At 41.8% G+C, this 18,156-nt stretch overlaps 2 protein-coding genes across 16 annotated transcripts in view; one reads left to right on the top strand and one right to left on the bottom strand.

Moving 5' to 3' along the window:
• The window catches only part of IQCG (IQ motif containing G), a 55,569-nt gene extending 45,984 nt beyond the window's left edge, over positions 1–9,585 (top strand). The window contains exon 11 of the mRNA XM_012476624.3: positions 9,443–9,585. Within this exon, the coding sequence (XP_012332047.2) occupies positions 9,443–9,565 (123 nt within the window). The 3' untranslated portion in view covers positions 9,566–9,585. The remainder of the gene's footprint in view (positions 1–9,442) is intronic.
• Positions 1–18,156, bottom strand: part of LRCH3 (leucine rich repeats and calponin homology domain containing 3) — a 106,111-nt gene that overhangs the window by 7,394 nt on the left and 80,561 nt on the right. For 7 of the 15 annotated variants that reach the window (XM_012476610.3, XM_012476612.3, XM_012476618.3 and 4 more), the window contains 6 exons: positions 16,140–16,188; positions 15,377–15,484; positions 12,100–12,218; positions 11,017–11,154; positions 6,534–6,611; positions 41–2,280 (listed from right to left, as the gene is read on the bottom strand). In XM_012476610.3, coding sequence (XP_012332033.1) covers positions 2,077–2,280; positions 6,534–6,611; positions 11,017–11,154; positions 12,100–12,218; positions 15,377–15,484; positions 16,140–16,188 — 696 coding nt within the window. In that variant the 3' untranslated portion in view covers positions 41–2,076. Of the gene's footprint in view, positions 1–40; positions 2,281–3,337; positions 4,591–6,533; positions 6,612–11,016; positions 11,155–12,099; positions 12,219–15,376; positions 15,485–16,139; positions 16,189–18,156 lie in introns of those variants that run through there. The other 8 variants (XM_012476615.3, XM_012476620.3, XM_021669513.2 and 5 more) reach the window with 5 other exon arrangements.

Genomic DNA, 18,156 nt, shown 5'->3' with positions numbered 1-18,156 from the left:
ATATAACAAGTATTTATTTCTGAGGCAGTTATTGGTACTTGTGCTTCTTATTACATTTTATTTAATACTTATTTTGATAAAATGAGGTAACTGTAATCTTAATCTTTTGATCAAATAAAACTAGCAACTTTGTAGAAATACTTGGAGTGCCACTGCAAGTCTAGATAAACTATATTTAAAATGAACCTGCCGAGCGTTCTGCTCTCAGGAGAGGCATGTTTTCTCCAAGGCTGACTCCCTCATCCCTTCCTCTCAGTGGCGCCGGGTGGTTGACACTCAGAAGCCTATGCTTTCTAGAGCACGCTTACCTTCCAGTCGGGTTAGAGGGAGTGCTGTGTGTTCTCAAGAGAATGTTCAATTATAACTCCTAACCCACATGAGAGCCTGTGTGGTTTTAACAAGCGTTTTTTTTAAAGGGATAAAACTGTACAAAACTTTGAGAATGATTTCTGACTCAGAGACATCTTAAAAACAAAACCATCCCAACTTCCCAAATTCTGAAAGGCACTATTAATACAGAAAACTGAAGCTTTCATCATCACAGTGTTTAGTGTTTCAGCATTAACAGTGAACAGTCTTTTAACCTGTTAAAATAGCTGTCCCATTTAATATGGAAGAAAACCAAACCAGTAAGACCCTCAGGCTGAATTCTACAACAGGATCTTGTGTTCCTCACAATCTCTCTTCACACTTGAGTTCAGCCTTTATCCCAATCTTGTTAACAGACTTCAGAAGGTTCCTGAATGTCCAGAAACACCATTTATGAAACTAGAGTCTCACTGCAATTATAAGTAGTTTCAAGCATTAATGTCTAGCAGCTCAATACTAAGCCTTCCGAAAGAGCTGGACATTATTCAGTACCTTGAGTACAGAGCAGAGACTGCTGCCTAGTACTTCACCTGCTGTTTCACTATTAAGATGGTTGGAATATATTAGAAATTACATAAATTCCGATTTTAAACAGAATCCTGGGAGTGAATCTCAGTTTCGCATAACAAACAGGGTAAATCTGGACAGGTACCCAGCCTGAAAGGTCAGCTCCAGCCCATCTGCTCACTGTGCACCACTTAAAATGTATACACTGGGCTCAGAATAGCAGTCTAGAGAATCTACATGATCTTTAAACTGAACATTCTGACCAAACTAAAATTATTACTATTATTATTATTAATTTTTTTTTTTTTGAGACGGAGTTTCACTCTTGTTACCCAGGCTGGAGTGCAATGGCGTGGCTCACCGCAACCTCCGCCTCCTGGGTTCAGGCAATTCTCCTGCCTCAGCCTCCTGAGTAGCTGGGATTACAGGCATGTGCCACCACGCCCAGCTAATTTTTTGTATTTTTAGTAGAGACGGGGTTTCACCATGTTGACCAGGATGGTCTCGATCTCTTGACCTCGTGATCCACCCGCCTCGGCCTCCCAAAGTGCTGGGATTACAGGCGTGAGCCACCGTGCCCAGCCAAACTAAAATTATTAAAATTAAATGGCCAATACTTTCCAAATGTCCAGACCGCAAATGCTTAGATGGACTTGTGCCTACCGATAAAGGGAGAATTCAGGATTTCAGGACACGGTTCAAAGTAAAAATCTAAGTGACCGGGTACTGCCAAAATCAGAAAAGTCACGATGATTTTCCTTCTGAGCAGCTGCTGAAAATGTTCAGTAACTCCACAATTTCCACACTTGTGTTGAGGCGTGGAACAATGGCCAGATGGGAGCTGTACTGCGTGACTTGGAAATAAAGTTCTACATATCATATTCAAAGTACAAGTTCAGGATTGATTAGCAAAAATGCTTCCGCATTTATGGTAAGAGAAACAAGGCCACAGTCCAGGAGAATGGATGGATGCCCAGGAGAAAAAAATGCTGGTCTTTTACTCTTTGTTAGCAATCATAAATGTTTACTAATGTGACGGGCTCTCATCTGCACATACAAGGAAAGGATTTATCTCCTTTATTGGTTAGCATTTGAGGGCCGGTGGGGAGAAAAAGCACGTATGTAAATAATTCTGAATGAGAAACAAACCTCCTTTATCAAGCACAGGAATGAGGTGGAAAGTCACTGGAGTGCAATCTTTCAGCTAGAGGGGAAGAGCCGGTAATAAAGGATACAGAGAGTTAACATTACAGTACAGTAAAATGCCACAAAACCCAGAAGCTGGATAGAGAGACAGACAAAACTGGATTCTTCTGAGTGTGCCCCAAGAGAAAGCAGCGTTTCAACAGTTCTTTTAACGCTGAGATTTAGCTGAAGGATGTCGGAAGGGGAACAAAGATTGTCCTGTCCAAAGTGTGAGCAGGAAAGGAAAACAGAAAAACAAAGTCAGTGGATGAGAAATGCAGATTTGAGTACAGAATTCAATATGATCATCTCAGTCATATTCACACATACACATCCTGTAACATTTTTACTATGAGGAGCAAAAATAAAATGCTGAAAACCCAAACTACAAAGACTCTTCAATGTGCTGAGCTTGATCTTACTACCAAATAACAAAATAATAAACCTGCTGGTGACTGGCATGAACATTCAGAACACAATACACAGAAGTGGGTGTTGGGTTAGGGTTGTGTGAGGCCTGAAAGTAGTGAGGTGTGTATGAAGCAACCTCTTTCCTGACTCATTCTTCTCTAATAACAAAAAAAAAAAAGAGTAGGTCAGAAAGCAGGGACAAAAACTGGGGCAGGCTGAGGAGAGGTGCGTTTTCGGGAATGCCAGGTACATCCAAAAGGTTCAAAGGCTGAGGAAAGCCTCATGATCGGGGGAAATTTACCACCTAGAAGCCAAATGCACTGAATGATTTAGCATTCCTCTAAAAATCAGGAGGTGGAGATTGCAGTGAGCTGAGACGGCACCACTGCACTCTAGCCTGGGTGACGCAGCGAGATTCTGTCTAAAAAAAATTTTAAAAAAAGAAAAGCAAAAAGGTTTATTCTAAAAGATAAGTCTTTATAAAACCATATAACATAAAAATGAAAAATTTGCTTTGAATTTATTCATAGGAATCAAAAAGGTCTTTGCTAACTACCACTTTATGTAAATTTCCGTTCTTTTTGTTTTTCAATCTTAACCAAGTCCGGATCACGAATATGTTCAAAATGAATGTAGAGCTGTTAGCGGCCTCAGAGATCATCCCATTTAACAGATTGCAAAATTAACTAAATAAATACAAACATCACTGGACTTGACAACAGGAAGACATTCTTTAACACATAACATATGACAACTCTGGGACAAAAGATACTGGACTCAGATATAAGTTTTTAATCACCCATTATAGTTTTTTTGAATGTAGCTTATTTAATAAAAGCATAAAAATAAAACAAATACCCATATGCCCAATGTCATCAGAGGTTTTTAATAACTGCCTTGTTCTTTAGTATTTCATTCATAGTTTAACTTGTGTAACAAAGGTATACACAGAAGGGAAATTATTTACCTTTATATATCCTATTTGGGTATAGAATTTGACAAAAATATTTATAATACTGTTTTCTGTTTTATGTTTTCAAAAGTGATCATGATTACATTCTCAATTTTCTTTTCAAGTCATACAGAGCCAAGTGGGGATGTTCAGGTAAAGGCCAGAACGATCAGAAGTACAGGAGAAAAAGGAAGAAGGGGAGGTAGAAGTTTCTTCTCCTCCTTTGGCAGAAGGACCTGAGAATGCTAGTTTGAACCTACAAGTTTGTGCATTTATTCATTTTCCTTCACTTTGTCCTAGACAAATGATTAATTTTTCAGCAGAAGTAGCAGCATATTAGGAACCCATCTAAAACTGGTGGTGGTTGTGGTGGTAGGGACTTGGGTGGAAGGCAGAAGGGGAGAAGGAGAGGGAGGAAGGATGTGTAAGAACCTCAGTCTAACCACTCTGGAAAAAGACCTTGTCTTCTAAAACTGTATTTTTTTCTCTGTACTTGCCTTCCAACAGCACAGCTCTGGTAGCAACAGGGGCAGGCTGGCCCATAATAAACATCGTCAACCACTGCATGGCAAATACCGACTTAAATGTGTATTTTAAGGCACACTGTTTTGTGTTTTGTTGACTGATGGCGGGAACATACTAAAAGAATTCCAATGTAGGGACTTTAAATCTCAGAGACAGAGGATATTTCTGAAAGCCCAGTGGACAGGTATAATGACTGCAATTGCTGGTAAACAGTACTTTTAACAGGTTTTGACATAGGCTAAGTCACCATGACTTGAGTGGGGCCATTTTCAGCACTCTCCTATCTATCTTGTGGTTCCCATTCTCTGCACCAACCCATGCCATGTCTCTTTATGTAAAGACACTGTGGTAGGGAACTAGAGCAGAAACTGGATGTTTGTGTGGCAGGAACTTCTTCAGGAAGGAGAAGGGAAGAACTGAACATTAATGTGCACATGAGACTATTACAACACACTTGTTTAAAAGAATGTATGTTATTTCATTAGAAACCATATTAAGTGCTCTCTTAAAATAGTTAAAAAGGTTTGTTCTAAGGCCGGAGGCAGCGGCTCACGTCTGTAATCCCAGCACTTTGCAAGGCCAAGGTGGGTGGAACACCTGAGTTCAGGAGTTCGAGACCAGCCTAGCCAACATGGTGAAACCTAAAAATGCAAAAAAAAAAAAAAAATTAGCCAGGAGTGGTGGCAGACACCTGCAATCCCAGCTACTTGGGAGGCTGAGGTGGGAGAATCATTTGACCCCAAGAGGTGAAGACTGCAGCAAGCTGCGATAGTGCCACTGCAGCACTCCAGCCTGGGTGACAGAGAGAGACTCCGTCTCAAAAAAAAAAAAAAAAAAAGAAACGCAGAAAGGTTTGTTCTGAAAGATGATGAGCCTTTATAAAACAATATAACATAAAAATAAAAATTTTGCTTTGAATTTGTCCATAGAAATCAAAAAGGTCTTTACTAACTACCACTTTATGTAAATTTCCTTTTTTTCTTTTTTGAGATGGAGTCTCACTCTGTCACCAGGTGGGAGTGCAGTGCACTGGCGCAATCCTGGCTCACCGCAACCTCTGACTCAGCGGTTCAAGTGATTCTTCTGACTCAGCCTCTTGAGAAGCTGGGATTACAGGTGTGTGCCACCACACCCAGCTAATTTTTGTATTTTTAGTAGAGACGGGGTTTCACCATTTTGGCCAGCCTGGTCTCGATTTCTAGACCTCATGATCCGCCTACCTTGGCCTTCCAAAATGCTGGGATTACAGGCGTGAATTACTACACCTGGCCAAATGTCCATTCTTTTAAAACTCAGTTAAAAAAAAGAAAAAACATCAAAAGGGAAAAAGGAAAAAATAAATAGAATGATGATCTACCTTCACAGAGAAAACAATCCTGGGAATCCTGCCGGCTAACGCAGATGCTCTACGGAGCTGGGCATGCTCTCTTTCACTTTGTAACATGTGAAAGAGCTGAAAGACAAGGTCACTCGTTTGACAAGTGATGCTGTGACCTTTTTAACTCCTGGTTAGTTAGAAAGAGGAATGGTGAACTGGGTAAACAGAGTCACTGTCATGAAAGCTACAGGAACAGGAGCTTAACTCTGAGAGAAATTGTGGAGTTCATGATGAGCCCAGGGACCAATTCTGAGTTACTGACAGCTTTTTAAGAAGGTGATAGAAAAGAGTCATGTTTTTCTCCTTGCAGGCTAGACAAAATATGTTACCAGACTTGTAATGGTTGTGGTTAATGAAAAAGTATCACACGACACCAAGTTGTTAATTTCTTTAAATCAGACTACATTACCACATAATACTCCTTAATAGTACAATGCTTAGTTGGTTTCATTGCTTTTTAAGAGGGTTATTGAATAAGAGTATATCAAGTTCATTTCCCCAATCACATCTATAAATAAACTTATTTGTAATATTAAAGGGCAATAAAGTTATAACTGAGCTGCAGGCAATGAGTCCTAACAGCAGGACAACAGCATGCCAGACTCCAAAGAATGGGAGCTTACTGGAAAAACTGATGAAATCCGAATAAAGCCTGTAATTCAGTTAATCATATTGTTCTAGTGTGACTTACTTTCAATAACTGTCCTATGTTTGTATTAGACATTAGTTAACATTAAAGAAGTTGAGTAAGGTATATAAAGAAACTCTATGCTAGTTTTTCAACATTTCTGTAAGTCTAAAATTATTTCAAAATTAACATTTAAAAAAATATTAAACCAAGTGTTGAAACACTGAAGCCAACTGCAGCATTCTCCATCTGAGATATACTTAGTTTTTGAAGGACATATTTAGTTGTGTGTGTAATTATATACAAGTCAAATAGCAAGTGGGGAAGTTTAGGAAAACAGATCAATTATTTTAGATTACTTATAATTATTTAAATTTATACATTTGTAATTTCTTCATGTGGTCCTTGGAAATAAAGAAAACTGTTCAAAAGTATATTGACTCTTGTAACACAAAATCATTTTTGTTATGATCAACTTAACTCAAAGCTAGTCCTATAAGATTTTAGAGATTTGCATTTCTAAAATTCTAGGACATCCAAGTCTATTTAGGCAACATATAAAATGAAAAATGTATTACCTGAGGTACACCAATTTTTCTACAAGCTTCTAGGAAATTCTCCACATTTCGCCTGCATTTCGCCATTGTTAATTTAGGCTGAAATGAGGGAAAAAAAATGTGTTACTAGAAAAGTTTTGTTTTTGGGACAGGGTCTTGCTCTGTCACCCAGGCTAGCGTGCAGTGGTGCGAGCTTGGCTCCCTGTATCCTTGACCTCCCGGGCTCAGGTGATCCTCCCACCTTAGCCTCCCGAGTAGCTGGGACTATAGTTGCATGCCATCACACCTGGGTAACTTGTAGAGACAGGGTTTCACCACGTTGCCCAGGCTGGTCTTGAATTCCTGAGTTCAAGCAATCTGCCGGACTCAGCCTCCCAAAATGCTGGGATTAGAGGCCTGAGCTGCTGTGCCCAGCCTACTAGCAACGTTTAAAAAATATTTCCTAACTTTAAAAATACTCTTGCCCATCGCTTCATGACTCTCAATGCTGTAGACCAGAGGGTCAGCAAACTTTTTCTTAAAGGATCACACAATAAGTGTTAGTCTTGAGGGCCATAAGAACTGTTGCAATGCTGGGCGCGGTGGCTCACACCTGTAATCCCAGCACTTTGGGAGGCCGAGGCGGGCATATCACCTGAGGTCAGGAGTTTGCGAACAGCCTGCTCAACAAGGAGAAATCCTGTCTCTACTAGTAATACAAAAATCAGCCAGATGTGGTGGCACATGCCTGTAATCCCAACTACTCGGGAGGGTGAGGCATGAGAATCACTTGAACCCAGGAGGCAGAAGTTGTGGTGATATGAGATCGCGCCATTGTACTCCAGCCTGGGCAACAAGAGTGAAACTCTGTCTCAAAAACAAACAAACAGAACTCTTGCAACTACTCAATTCTACTAGGAGCTTGAAAGCAACTATAGACAATATGCAAACAAAAAAGTGTGGCTGGGTTCCAATGAAACTTTTTTACAAAAATAAGTGCTGGCCTGTGGGCAGTAGTTTGTCATCCCCAACTTTAGACAATGGCTTTGATTTTGTAAGGCAAGTACAAAGTAGAAAAATTTTGAAAGAACGGTCGAAAGACAATTTTTTTCCATTTTAAAACAACAAAACACTAAAGCTGCAGCCCTCAACCTTTTTGACCCCAGGGACTGGTTTCGTGGAAGACAATTTTTCCACGGACCGAGGGTCAGGTTAGGGGAATGGTTTCAGGATGATTCAAGCACATTACATTTATTGTGCACTTCATCTGGAGTGCAGTGGCGCAATCTTGGCTCACTGCAACCTCCGCCTCCTGGGTTCAAGCGATCTTCTGCCTCGGCCTCCTGAGTAGCTGGGACTACAGGCACATGTCACCACACCCGGTTAATTTTTGTATTTTTAGTAGAAACAGGGTTTCATCATATTGGACAGGCTGGTTTTGAACTCCTGACCTCGTGATCCACCCGCCTCAGCCTCCCAAAGTGCTGCTGGGATTACAGGCATGAGCCCATGCCTGGCTTCTATTATTATTACATTGTAATATGTAATGAAATAATCATACAGAATGAAATCTACCATAATGCAGAATCGATGGGAGCCCCGAGCTTCTTTACCTGCAACTAGACAGTCCCATCTGGGGGTGATGGGAGACAGTGACAGATCATCAGGCATTAGATTCTCATAAGGAGCCCATGACCTAGATCCCTCCTTGCATGCACAGTTCACAACAGGGTTCATGCTCCTGTAAGCATCTAATGCTGCTGCTGATCTGACAGGAGGCAGAGTTCAGGTAGTGATGTGAGTGATGGGGAGCAGCTGTAAATACAGATGAAGCTTTGCTCACCGGCCTGCTGCTCACCTCCTGCTGTGCGGCCCAGTTCCTAACAGGCCACAGGCTGGTACCCATTTGTGGCCTAGGGGTTGGGGACCCCTGCACTAAAGAAAACTTGGAGGAACAGCCAAAAAATTAATTACCCATAGTTCATTATTTAAATATAACTAAAACACTTGGTTCATTTCCTTTCAGTCTTTCTTTTTTAGGGTCGGGGTCTCTGTTGCCCAGGTTGTTGTGCAGTGGCATGATTGTGGCTCAATGCAGCATCAAACTCCTGGGCCCAAGTGATCCTCCCACCACAGTTTCCTAAGTAGTAGGTGCACACCTAATTTTTAAAGTTTTTTTCTAGAGATGGGCTCTCACTATATTTCCCAAGCTGGTCTTAAACTCCTGGCTGCAAGTGATCCTCCTGCCTGTCTCCTCAGCTTCAGCTTAATCCCACAGGGAGCTCACAAGTGTGAACTGCATGACACTCCCTCCTTGAGGTAGGAGGACAAGACCCATGCTTGTCAGTCACTGGCTATAGGCTAGTGGGAAGAGCAAGGCGGCCTAGGACAGTTCCCTGAAATACCTTGGGGGAAAAGAATATGACATCTGTAAGCTCTGGATGGTGTAGTTAAAATACACATACAAATACAGACACATAAAGCAAGTACAGCAAAATGCAAGAAATGTCAGCTCTAGGTATAGATTTTAATAGTGTTCATTGTATGATTCTTTGAACTATTCTAAAGTTTGACATTTTTTCATAATAAAAATGTGAAGAAAGGCCGGACGTGGTGGCTCACACCTGTAATCCCAGCACTTTGGGAGGCCAAGGCGGGCAGATCACAAGGTCAAGAGATCGAGACCATCCTGGCCAACATGGTGAAACCACGTCTCTACCAAAAATACAAAATTAGCCGGGCATGGTGGCATGCGCCTGTAGTCCCAGCTACTCAGGAGGCTGAGGCAGAAGAATCGTTTGAACCCGGGAGGCAGAGGTTGCAGTGAACCAAGATTGCACCACTGCACTCCAGCCTGGTGACAGAGCAAGACTCCGTCTCAAAAAAAAGAAAAAAAAATGTGAAGAGAAAAAGAGGATGGGTGTGTCAACCCAAAACCTGTTCTTTTGCAGATTGCCATCCTGACACTGATGTCCAGACCTGGACAAAGAAAACCTGCCAGTCATCCTGAACGCATTTTCTCCCTCATCTTCTACCTACGGTTGGTCACTAGATCATGTCAATTTTACCTCTGAATAATCTCTCTCACTGCCCTATTAGACCAGGCTTGTTGGCTTTCTAGCCTGGACTAATACAATACCCTTTTAACTGGGCATCTTTCTTTTTTCTTTTTCTTGAGACAAGTTTTGCTCTGTCTTGCCCAGGCTGGAGTGCAATGCAGTGGTGTAATCTTGGCTCACTGCAGCCTCCACATCCTGGGTTCAAGCGATTCTCCTGGCTCAGCCTCCTGAGTAGCTGAGACTACAGGTGCACGCCACCACACCCAGCTAATTTTGTATTTTTGGTAGAGACAGGGTTTCACCATGTTGTCGAGGTCAAACTCCTGACCTCAGGTGATCCACCAGCCTCGGCCCCCTGAAGTGCTGAGATTAAAGATGTGAGCCATTGCGCCTGGCCTCTTTTCTTTTAAGAAACAGGATCTTGCTGTATCATCTAGGCTAGTCTCAAACTCCTGGGCTCATAGGATCTTCATGCCTCAGACTCCCAAGTAGCTGGGACTATAGGCATGAGCACTGAGCCTGGCTTGGGCATCTTTCTAGTGTACCACCTTTAATTTATCCATTTCTCACTTAGCACCTAGATTCATCATTCCTTTTTTTTGCTTTGAGATAGGGTCTTGCTCTGTCACCTAGGCTGGAGTGCACTGGTGCAATCACAGCTCACTGCAGCCTCGAACTCTGGGGCTCAAGTGATACTCCCACCTCAGCCTCTTGAGTAGCTGGGACTATAGGTGCATGCCACCATGCCCAGCTAATTTTTGTATTTTTGGTAGAGAAGAGGTCTTGCCACGTGTCCTGGCTGGTCTCAAACTCCTGGGCTCAAGCGATCCAACTGCCTCGGCCTCCCAAAGTGCTAAGATTATAAGCATGAGCCACTGTGCCCAGACTAGATTTCTCATTCTAAACTGCAATTATAATCATGGTATTCCCTCTTTAATTCAGTGTTTCCTCATTGTCTATACTAGGGTAAACTTTCCCCAGCTTACCTCTCTAGCTTTACTCACTTCCTATTTATATCCACAACTCTGTGCATGATCCATTCTGAACAATTTACCAACTCCTTAAGTAACATAACTTTCCTTAGCTTTTGAATCTAGAAATCCTATGCCCAGAATGCCTTCTTCCCTCTCTGTACTGCTGGAAAATTCCTTCTTATACCTCAAGAATAAGTTCGAATTTTACCTGCTCTGGGAAGGCTTCCCTGAACTCTCTAGGCAGAGTTAAGTGGTTCCTTTTTGTATCCCTATAGCACACATTGTACATGCCTTTCTTACATTTATCACACTACAGTAAGTTATTGTATACGTGTTTATTTCTTCTCTAGTAGAAGGGAGACCAGGAAGGTAGAGACTGGACTCTTTATATCTGTATCCTTAATATCTAGCACCATGTTTAACAAATGTCTGCCCAATGTGCTTAACACATGTCTGATGAATAGCCAAGGCTTTTTAGCATTATAAACTTACCACAGCTGGTGAAGGAACATGAATGCTTGGGACAGATCGAGGTCGCACATGATTAGCCAAGTGGCAGAGAACAACGCCATCAGTTAGAGCTGCTCCGAGATCACAAGGCAGAGATACTTTCAACCGGTACTCAATATGCTAAAAGAACAAAAAGCAAGTAAATATATTAATTGAAGAATGATTGACACATAGGACATAAGGGAGTTATAATGAAATCTATTTAATTTAAAAAACAAGATAAAAAGGAAGTAAGTACCACATGATCCATTTTATCCCTCTATCCTAAGTCTAACTTAAGGAAATCTAATATATATGTATGGCAGCCAGGCCATAGTGGTACAAAGTACAACAAAAATTCATTTACAACTTTCTGATTAAAAAAAACAAACCTAGATTCTCTTTCAATTCCAAAATAAAATAAAGAGCAAATCATTCACTATGTATGTATAAATGTGATATTTGTATGTATGTGTGTACACACATATAAATTATTACTCTTACGATATCTCTTTATAACATCAAGTAGAAAAAAAGAAAAAAATTTAAATGAATAGGGCTAGGAATTGAGCTTTATAGAATAAGCCACCTCATTTTCTAAGTAAACAGCTGAAAATAATTTCCTTAATAGCAAAATGTTTTACATTCATCACAAAACACAGCACACAATAGGTACTTGTTGATTCCACTAAAAATTACAGTTGGGCATGGAGGCTCACACCGTGATCCCAGCACTTCGAGAGGTTGAGGCCAGTGGATCACCGTAGGTCAGGAGTTCGAGACCAGCCTGGCCAACATGGTGAAACCCCTTCTCTACTGAAAATACAAAATTAGCTGGGTATAGTAATGAGCACCTGTAATCCCAGCTACTTGGGAGGCTGAGGCAGAAGAATTGCTTGAACCCAGGAGGCATAGGCTGCAGTGAGCCAGGATCATGCCACTGAACTCCAGCCTGGGTGACAGAGTGAGACTCCGTCTAAAAAAAAGAAATAAATTAAGATTACGTGTCAAATGAAGAAGTGATTGCAGGATTATGGTCTATAGCAATAACACTGAAAAAGTGTAAATCAAAGGTAATGTACATACTTTACGCAACTGATCTATTAATTCCAGCTCTTCTTCTCTCTGTCTTGAATTCTGTCTTGTTACGGAATCTATAGACTCAGTGGCAGGTACAGCAGATGGAGGAAGGGGTGAGGCATGACCTATAAAAATATTAATATGTAAGACAGAAAGGCAACTGCCACTGCTAGGAAAATATCCAGATCTCCTTGATCACAGTTTTCTTGCAAATACAGTATAGTGCTTTCTACTTTCTGGATTGACTTTTTAAAAGGGTTTTTATTATGGAGATTTTCAAATATACACAACAGAGAATAGTAAAACTACAGGCCGGGCATGGTGGCTTACGCCTGTAATCCCAGCACTTTGGGAGGCCAAGATGGGCAGATCACGAAGTCAAGAGATCAAGACCATCCTAGCCAACATGGTGAAACCCCGTCTCTACTAAAAATACAAAAATTAGCTGGGCGTGGTGGCATGTACCTGTAGTCCCAGCTACTCGGGAGGCAAGACAGGAGAACTGCTTAAACCTGGGAGGCGGAGGTTGCAGTGAGCCAAGATCGTGCCACTGCACTCCAGCCTGGCACCTGGTGACAGAGCAAGAGTCTGTCTCAAAAAAAAGAAAAAGAAAAAAACTACATAATGTTGTTACCCAGTTGATACAACTGTTGTTTGATTACATCCGCTTAAAAATGTTTTTATTGAAAATTAACACATACAGAAAAATACACAAATCATAAGCATAGTGCTCAATAAAATATCCTCGGCAAGTGAAGACAGTAAGGTTTATGATGCAGTCTTACCAATCCCACGAGCCCCTTCCATGCTCCTTGCCCATAAGTACCCAAAGTGCTCAAAACCAGTATCCTGACTTCTGACACTGTAGATTGGTTTTGTTCATTTTTGAACTTTGTATAAATTAAGCTGTGCTGCATGTATTCTTTTGTTTCTGTCTTCCTTTGGTTAATGATGTTTATGAGATTGATTCACGTTGTTGTATACGGGACTTTGTTCACTGCTTATATGGTATTCCACTGCACAAATACACCACAATTCATTTATCCATTCTGTTGATGGACATTGTTTCACTGTTTCAGGCTATTACGAATAATGCTGCCATGAGTATTTTTGTACACATTTTTGGTATACACGTGTACATATTTCTCAAAGGTAAAACTGCTGGTCATGGGGTACACAGTCATCCCTCAGTATCCATGGGAAACTGGTTCCAGAAACCACCTCTTCCCATACCAAACTTCGTGGATGATCACGTCCCCTATTTAAAATGTAGTATTATTTGCATACAACCTATGTATATCCTCCTTAATACTATACTTTAAATCACCTCTATGTTACTTATAATACTTAATACAATGTAAATGCTACATCAGTTGTCATTATACTGTATTTTATAATTTGTATTATTTCTTTATTGTGGCATTATTTACTATTGTTGTATTTTTTCTGAAGAATTTTCTGTCCATGGCTGGCTGAATCCATAAACACAGCATCCGTGGGTGCGGAGGCTGACTGACGCTGCAGTCTTCCCTGCTTTCCTACATTCTCACCAGCAGTGCACCTTCAGGCTGACTTTTCAGTCTTACTTCGAATGGAGCTGTTGATAACGTCAAAGGAAGGCTGTGCTTTTGGCTTGTTTGTTTCTTGAAAAAGGGTCTCACTTTGTCACCCAGCCTGGAGTGCAGTCGTGCAATCTTGACTCACTACAGCCTCAACCTCCTGGGCTCAAGCCATCCTACTGCCTCCGGCCCCCACAAGTAGCTGTGACTACAGGCCTGTGCCACTATGCCTAGCTAATGTTTTGTATTTTTTTAAGAGTTGGGATTTTGCCATGTCGCACAGGCTGGTCTCAACTCCGGAGCTCAAATGATCTTACCTACCTCGGCCTCCCAAAGTGCCTGGATTACAGGCATGAGCCATCACTCCTGGCCTATTTTTAAATTTTTTTTGAGACATAGTTTCACACTGTCATCCAGGGTGTAGTGTAGTGGCGCAATCTCATCTCACTACAAACTTCCACCTTCTGGGTTCAAGTGACTCTGCCTCAGCCTCCCAAGTAGCTGGGACTACAGGCGCACGCCAACATGCCTGGACAATTTTTGTTTTCTTGGAGACATGGTCTCACTCTGTCGCCCAGGCTGAAATGCAGTGGCGCAAACTTGGCTCACCGCAACCTTTGCCTCCCAGGTTCAAGTGATTCTCCTGCCTCAGCCTCCTGAGTAGCTGGAGTTACAGGCACCGTGAAAGAAAATATCCAGCTAATGTTTCTGTTTTCAGTAGAGACGGGGTTTCAGCATGTTGGACAGACTGGTCTCAAACTCCTGACTTCATGTGATCCGCCCACCTTGGCCTCCCAAAGTGCTGGGATTACAGGAGTGAGCCACCGTGCCCAGCCAATTTTTGTTTTTTTAGCAGAGATGGGTTTCATCATGTTGGCCAGGCTGAACTCCTGACCTCAAGTGATCTGCCTGCCTTGGCCTCCCAAAGTGCTGGGATTGCAGGCGTGAGCCACCATGCCCAGCCTTATTTTTGTTTTTTTTTTAAGAGACAAGTCTTGCTCTGTTGGCCAAGCTAGAGAACAGTGGTGCTTTTAATTATAACTCACTGTAACCTTGAACTCTTGGACTCAAGCAATCCTCCCCCTCAGCCTCCCAACTAGCTAGGACCATAGGCACGTACCACCATGCCAAAAGTAGTCATTTTTGACTTGAAATGGTTGTTTCCACTCCCAGGTGACTTCTCTTTTGGGGACCAGGCAGAAATTTGTCATTATTAACTAAAAGAACATGAGACTTTAAGTAGGTTAAAAATTACTGATTCACTGTTTTAAGAAAATAGCTTTTATCAATAGAAAAATCTGAAATAGAGCACATTACCAAGATGAAGAACATCGCCTAAACCCTCGAAAGAGCATTTTATTTGTTAAAACACTCTATAACCTGCTTTTAGGTGGCACTAAGAAACATTCTCATCCAAACAAATTCAAGTAAGATTTTCCTGGTTTAACATCAATGAGATCACAGACACATGCATAAAGCTTCTGCCAAGGTGATAGCTTGGTGTAGGAGTTTAACAGCATGCATCTAATGGCTAGTGTCACTGTGTAAGCCCCCTTGGCGACAGCTTGGTGTAGGAGTTTAACAGCATGCATCTAATGGCTAGTGTCACTGTGTAAGCCCCCTTGGCGACAGCTTGGTGTAGGAGTTTAACAGCATGCATCTAATGGCTAGTGTCACTGTGTAGCCTCCCCGTGCCCCCGGCTTTTACAATCACTGCCACCTACCTTTGTTTGTTTCTGCCCTGACATCTGCTCGGAAAAGGAAGCTTTCAGGGCGCTGAGACTGACTTCTCTGGGTAGCAGCAGGAAAAGAATACGCAGGGGAATGATGAACTAAATCAGCATGAAAAGTAAAATGAGATTAGAGGAGATGAAAAGAAAATATAATAGCAGACATACAAGTTATAAAGTTAAATAGCAAATAAAAAATCAAACATGGCAATGATGCAAAATAATAATTCTATTTAATAATGAAAAGTCTGCTACAGAAAAGTAATCCTGAAAGCAGGGGGACTGTTTGTGTGTATTTTACGCTGTCATGTTACTTGTGGTGTGTCCACAAAGGCAGAATGAAAGTTAACATATCGAATGGTCTCCTGCAAACCCAGGGCCCTGCTAGCTGTTGTTTACTTATTCATATCAAATGGCTCACTAGCTGAACAACCAATTTAATTTAAAAATGGGGAAAAAACCCAGTGGTTTCCAATTCTGTATCTGATTTCCATCTCAGAAAAAGCAGCCACAGCTCACTAAGAAGTAATTTAGGAAAATCTTGGTAAAAATGTATAATCTTGGCTGCGTGGTGTGGCTTACACCTGTAGTCGAAACACTTTGGAAGGCCAAGGCAGAAGGATCCCTTGAGCCCAGGAGTTTGAGACCAGACTGGTCAACACAGATAGTCCTTGTCTCTATTTAAATTTTTTTTTTATTAAAAAAAAAAAAAGAATTATACTCTTGATGTGGCGAATTGCACCTTTGTGTCCATTACCTGTTTCTGTTGTAGATGAACTTAATAGAGCATTGGGTCTGTCATCAACCTGTGAGGAAACAGAGATACATCAATAATTGTTACTCAAGAAGAAATACTTTCTACTTTTACGGTAACTTTGGAATCATAAAAGACAAAAAACAGGCAGCTCTCCTTCACAACTAAGTCTAGAGATGAGAATCTGGGCCAGGTGTGGTGGCTCATGCCTGTAATCCCAGTGCTTTGGGAGGCTGAGGTGGGAGGATCGCCTGACAGCAGGAGTTGAGACCAGCCTAGGCAACACAGTGAGACCTTGTCTCTACAAAAAAATTTTAAAAATTAGTTAGGCGTAGTGGTGTGCTTCTGTAATGGCTGAGGCAGGATCACTTGAGCCCAGGAATGGAAGGCTGTAATGAGCTATGATTGTGCACTGCACTCCAGCCTGGGTGACAGAGCGAGATACTGTCTCTCTCATTTTTTTTTGTTTTTGAGACAGGGTCTCACTCTGTCATCCAGGCTAGAGTGCAGTGGCATGGTCTCCCAGGCTCAGGTGATCCTCCTACCTCAGCCTCCCAAGGAGCTGGAACTATAGGTGCACACCACCATGCCCAGTTAATTTTTTATATTTTTTGTAGAGACAGGGTCTTGCCATGTTAGCCAGGTTGGTCTCAACCTCCTGAGTTCAAGTGATCCACCTGCCTGAGCCTCCCAAACCGCTGGATTGTAGATGTGAGCCACTGTGCCTGGCCTGACCCTCTCTTTAAAAAAAAAGATAGAAAGAAAAAAAAAAATGAAGGTTTGATGAAATGAATTAATTCTATATTTTTAAAAGCCAAGCTGGCCAGGCAAGGTGGCTGACACCTGTAATCCCAGCACTTTGGGAGGCCAAGGCAGGTGGATCACGAGGTCAGGAGTTCAAGACCAGACTGAATTATTAGATTGCTCTAGACATGGAGGAAGAAATAAGTTCAAAAATTTAAAAAACACTTATTAATAGGACATAGACTAGAAATTTAAGAGTATTAAAGAATAAAAGGAGAAGTTAATAGGCAGCTTTATTAGATGAGAAAGAAGAGCTTAAACAAACAACACTGATGGGGAGCAAACGTTCTCTCTCTTTGGTTTGAAAGAGCAATAGGCCGGGTGCCGTGGCTCACACCTATAATCCCAGCACTTTGGGAAGCCGAGGTAAGCGGATGGCCTGAGGTCAGGTGTTTGAAACCAGCCTGGCCAACATGGTAAAACCCCATCTCTACTAAAAATACAAAAGTTAGCCGGGTGTGGTGGGGCATGCCTGTAGTCCCAGCTACTCGGGAGGCTGAGGCAGGAGAAATGCTTGAACCCAGCGGGTGGAAGCTGCAGCGAGCTGAGATTGCACCACTGCACTCCAGCCTGGGCAACAGAGCAAGACTCCATCTCAAAAAAACAAAAAACAAACAAACAAAAGAAACAACAGATAATACACAACTGGGTATGATGAAAAACAAAGCCAGAATAGAGGAGACTTATAAATATGATGGTTTTTAAAATGTATTGTTACTGAAGCTATAAATCTAAGTGACTTACATTCTAGGACACTAAAATAATTAGCTTAAATCACTCTGGGGCTATTAACCATATCTGGGAACTCTTGGAAAACTGGAGAGCAAAAAAAATAAAAAGAAAAAATCTCTCACTAGAGAATTAGGCAATGAAAAAAAAGAACTGTGGCCGGGCGCAGTGGCTCACGCCTATCATCCCAGCTACTCGGGAGGCTGAAGCAGGAGAATCACTTGAACCCAGGAGGCGGAGGTTGCAGTGAGCCAAAATCGTGCCATTGTACTCTAGCCTGGGCGAAAGAGTGAGACTCTGACTCAAAAAAGAAAAAAGTTGGGGTCAGCATTAAAAAAACATGATGGAGGCCGGGCACGGTGGCTCACACCTGTAACCCCAGCACTTTGGGAGGCCGAGGCGGGTGGATCACGAGGTCAAGAGATTGAGACCATCCTGGTCAACATGGTGAAACCCCGTCTCTACTAAAAATACAAAAATTAGCTGG

This window comes from Aotus nancymaae, unplaced genomic scaffold (genome assembly GCF_030222135.1).
Source record: "Aotus nancymaae isolate 86718 unplaced genomic scaffold, 86718_ANA_hifiasm-v0.15.2.pri h1tg000019l, whole genome shotgun sequence".
In the NCBI taxonomy this organism is placed as follows: domain Eukaryota; kingdom Metazoa; phylum Chordata; class Mammalia; order Primates; family Aotidae; genus Aotus; species Aotus nancymaae.
The sequence above is the reverse complement of the archived record's forward strand: the minus strand, read 5'-3'. Positions and strand labels throughout refer to the sequence as shown.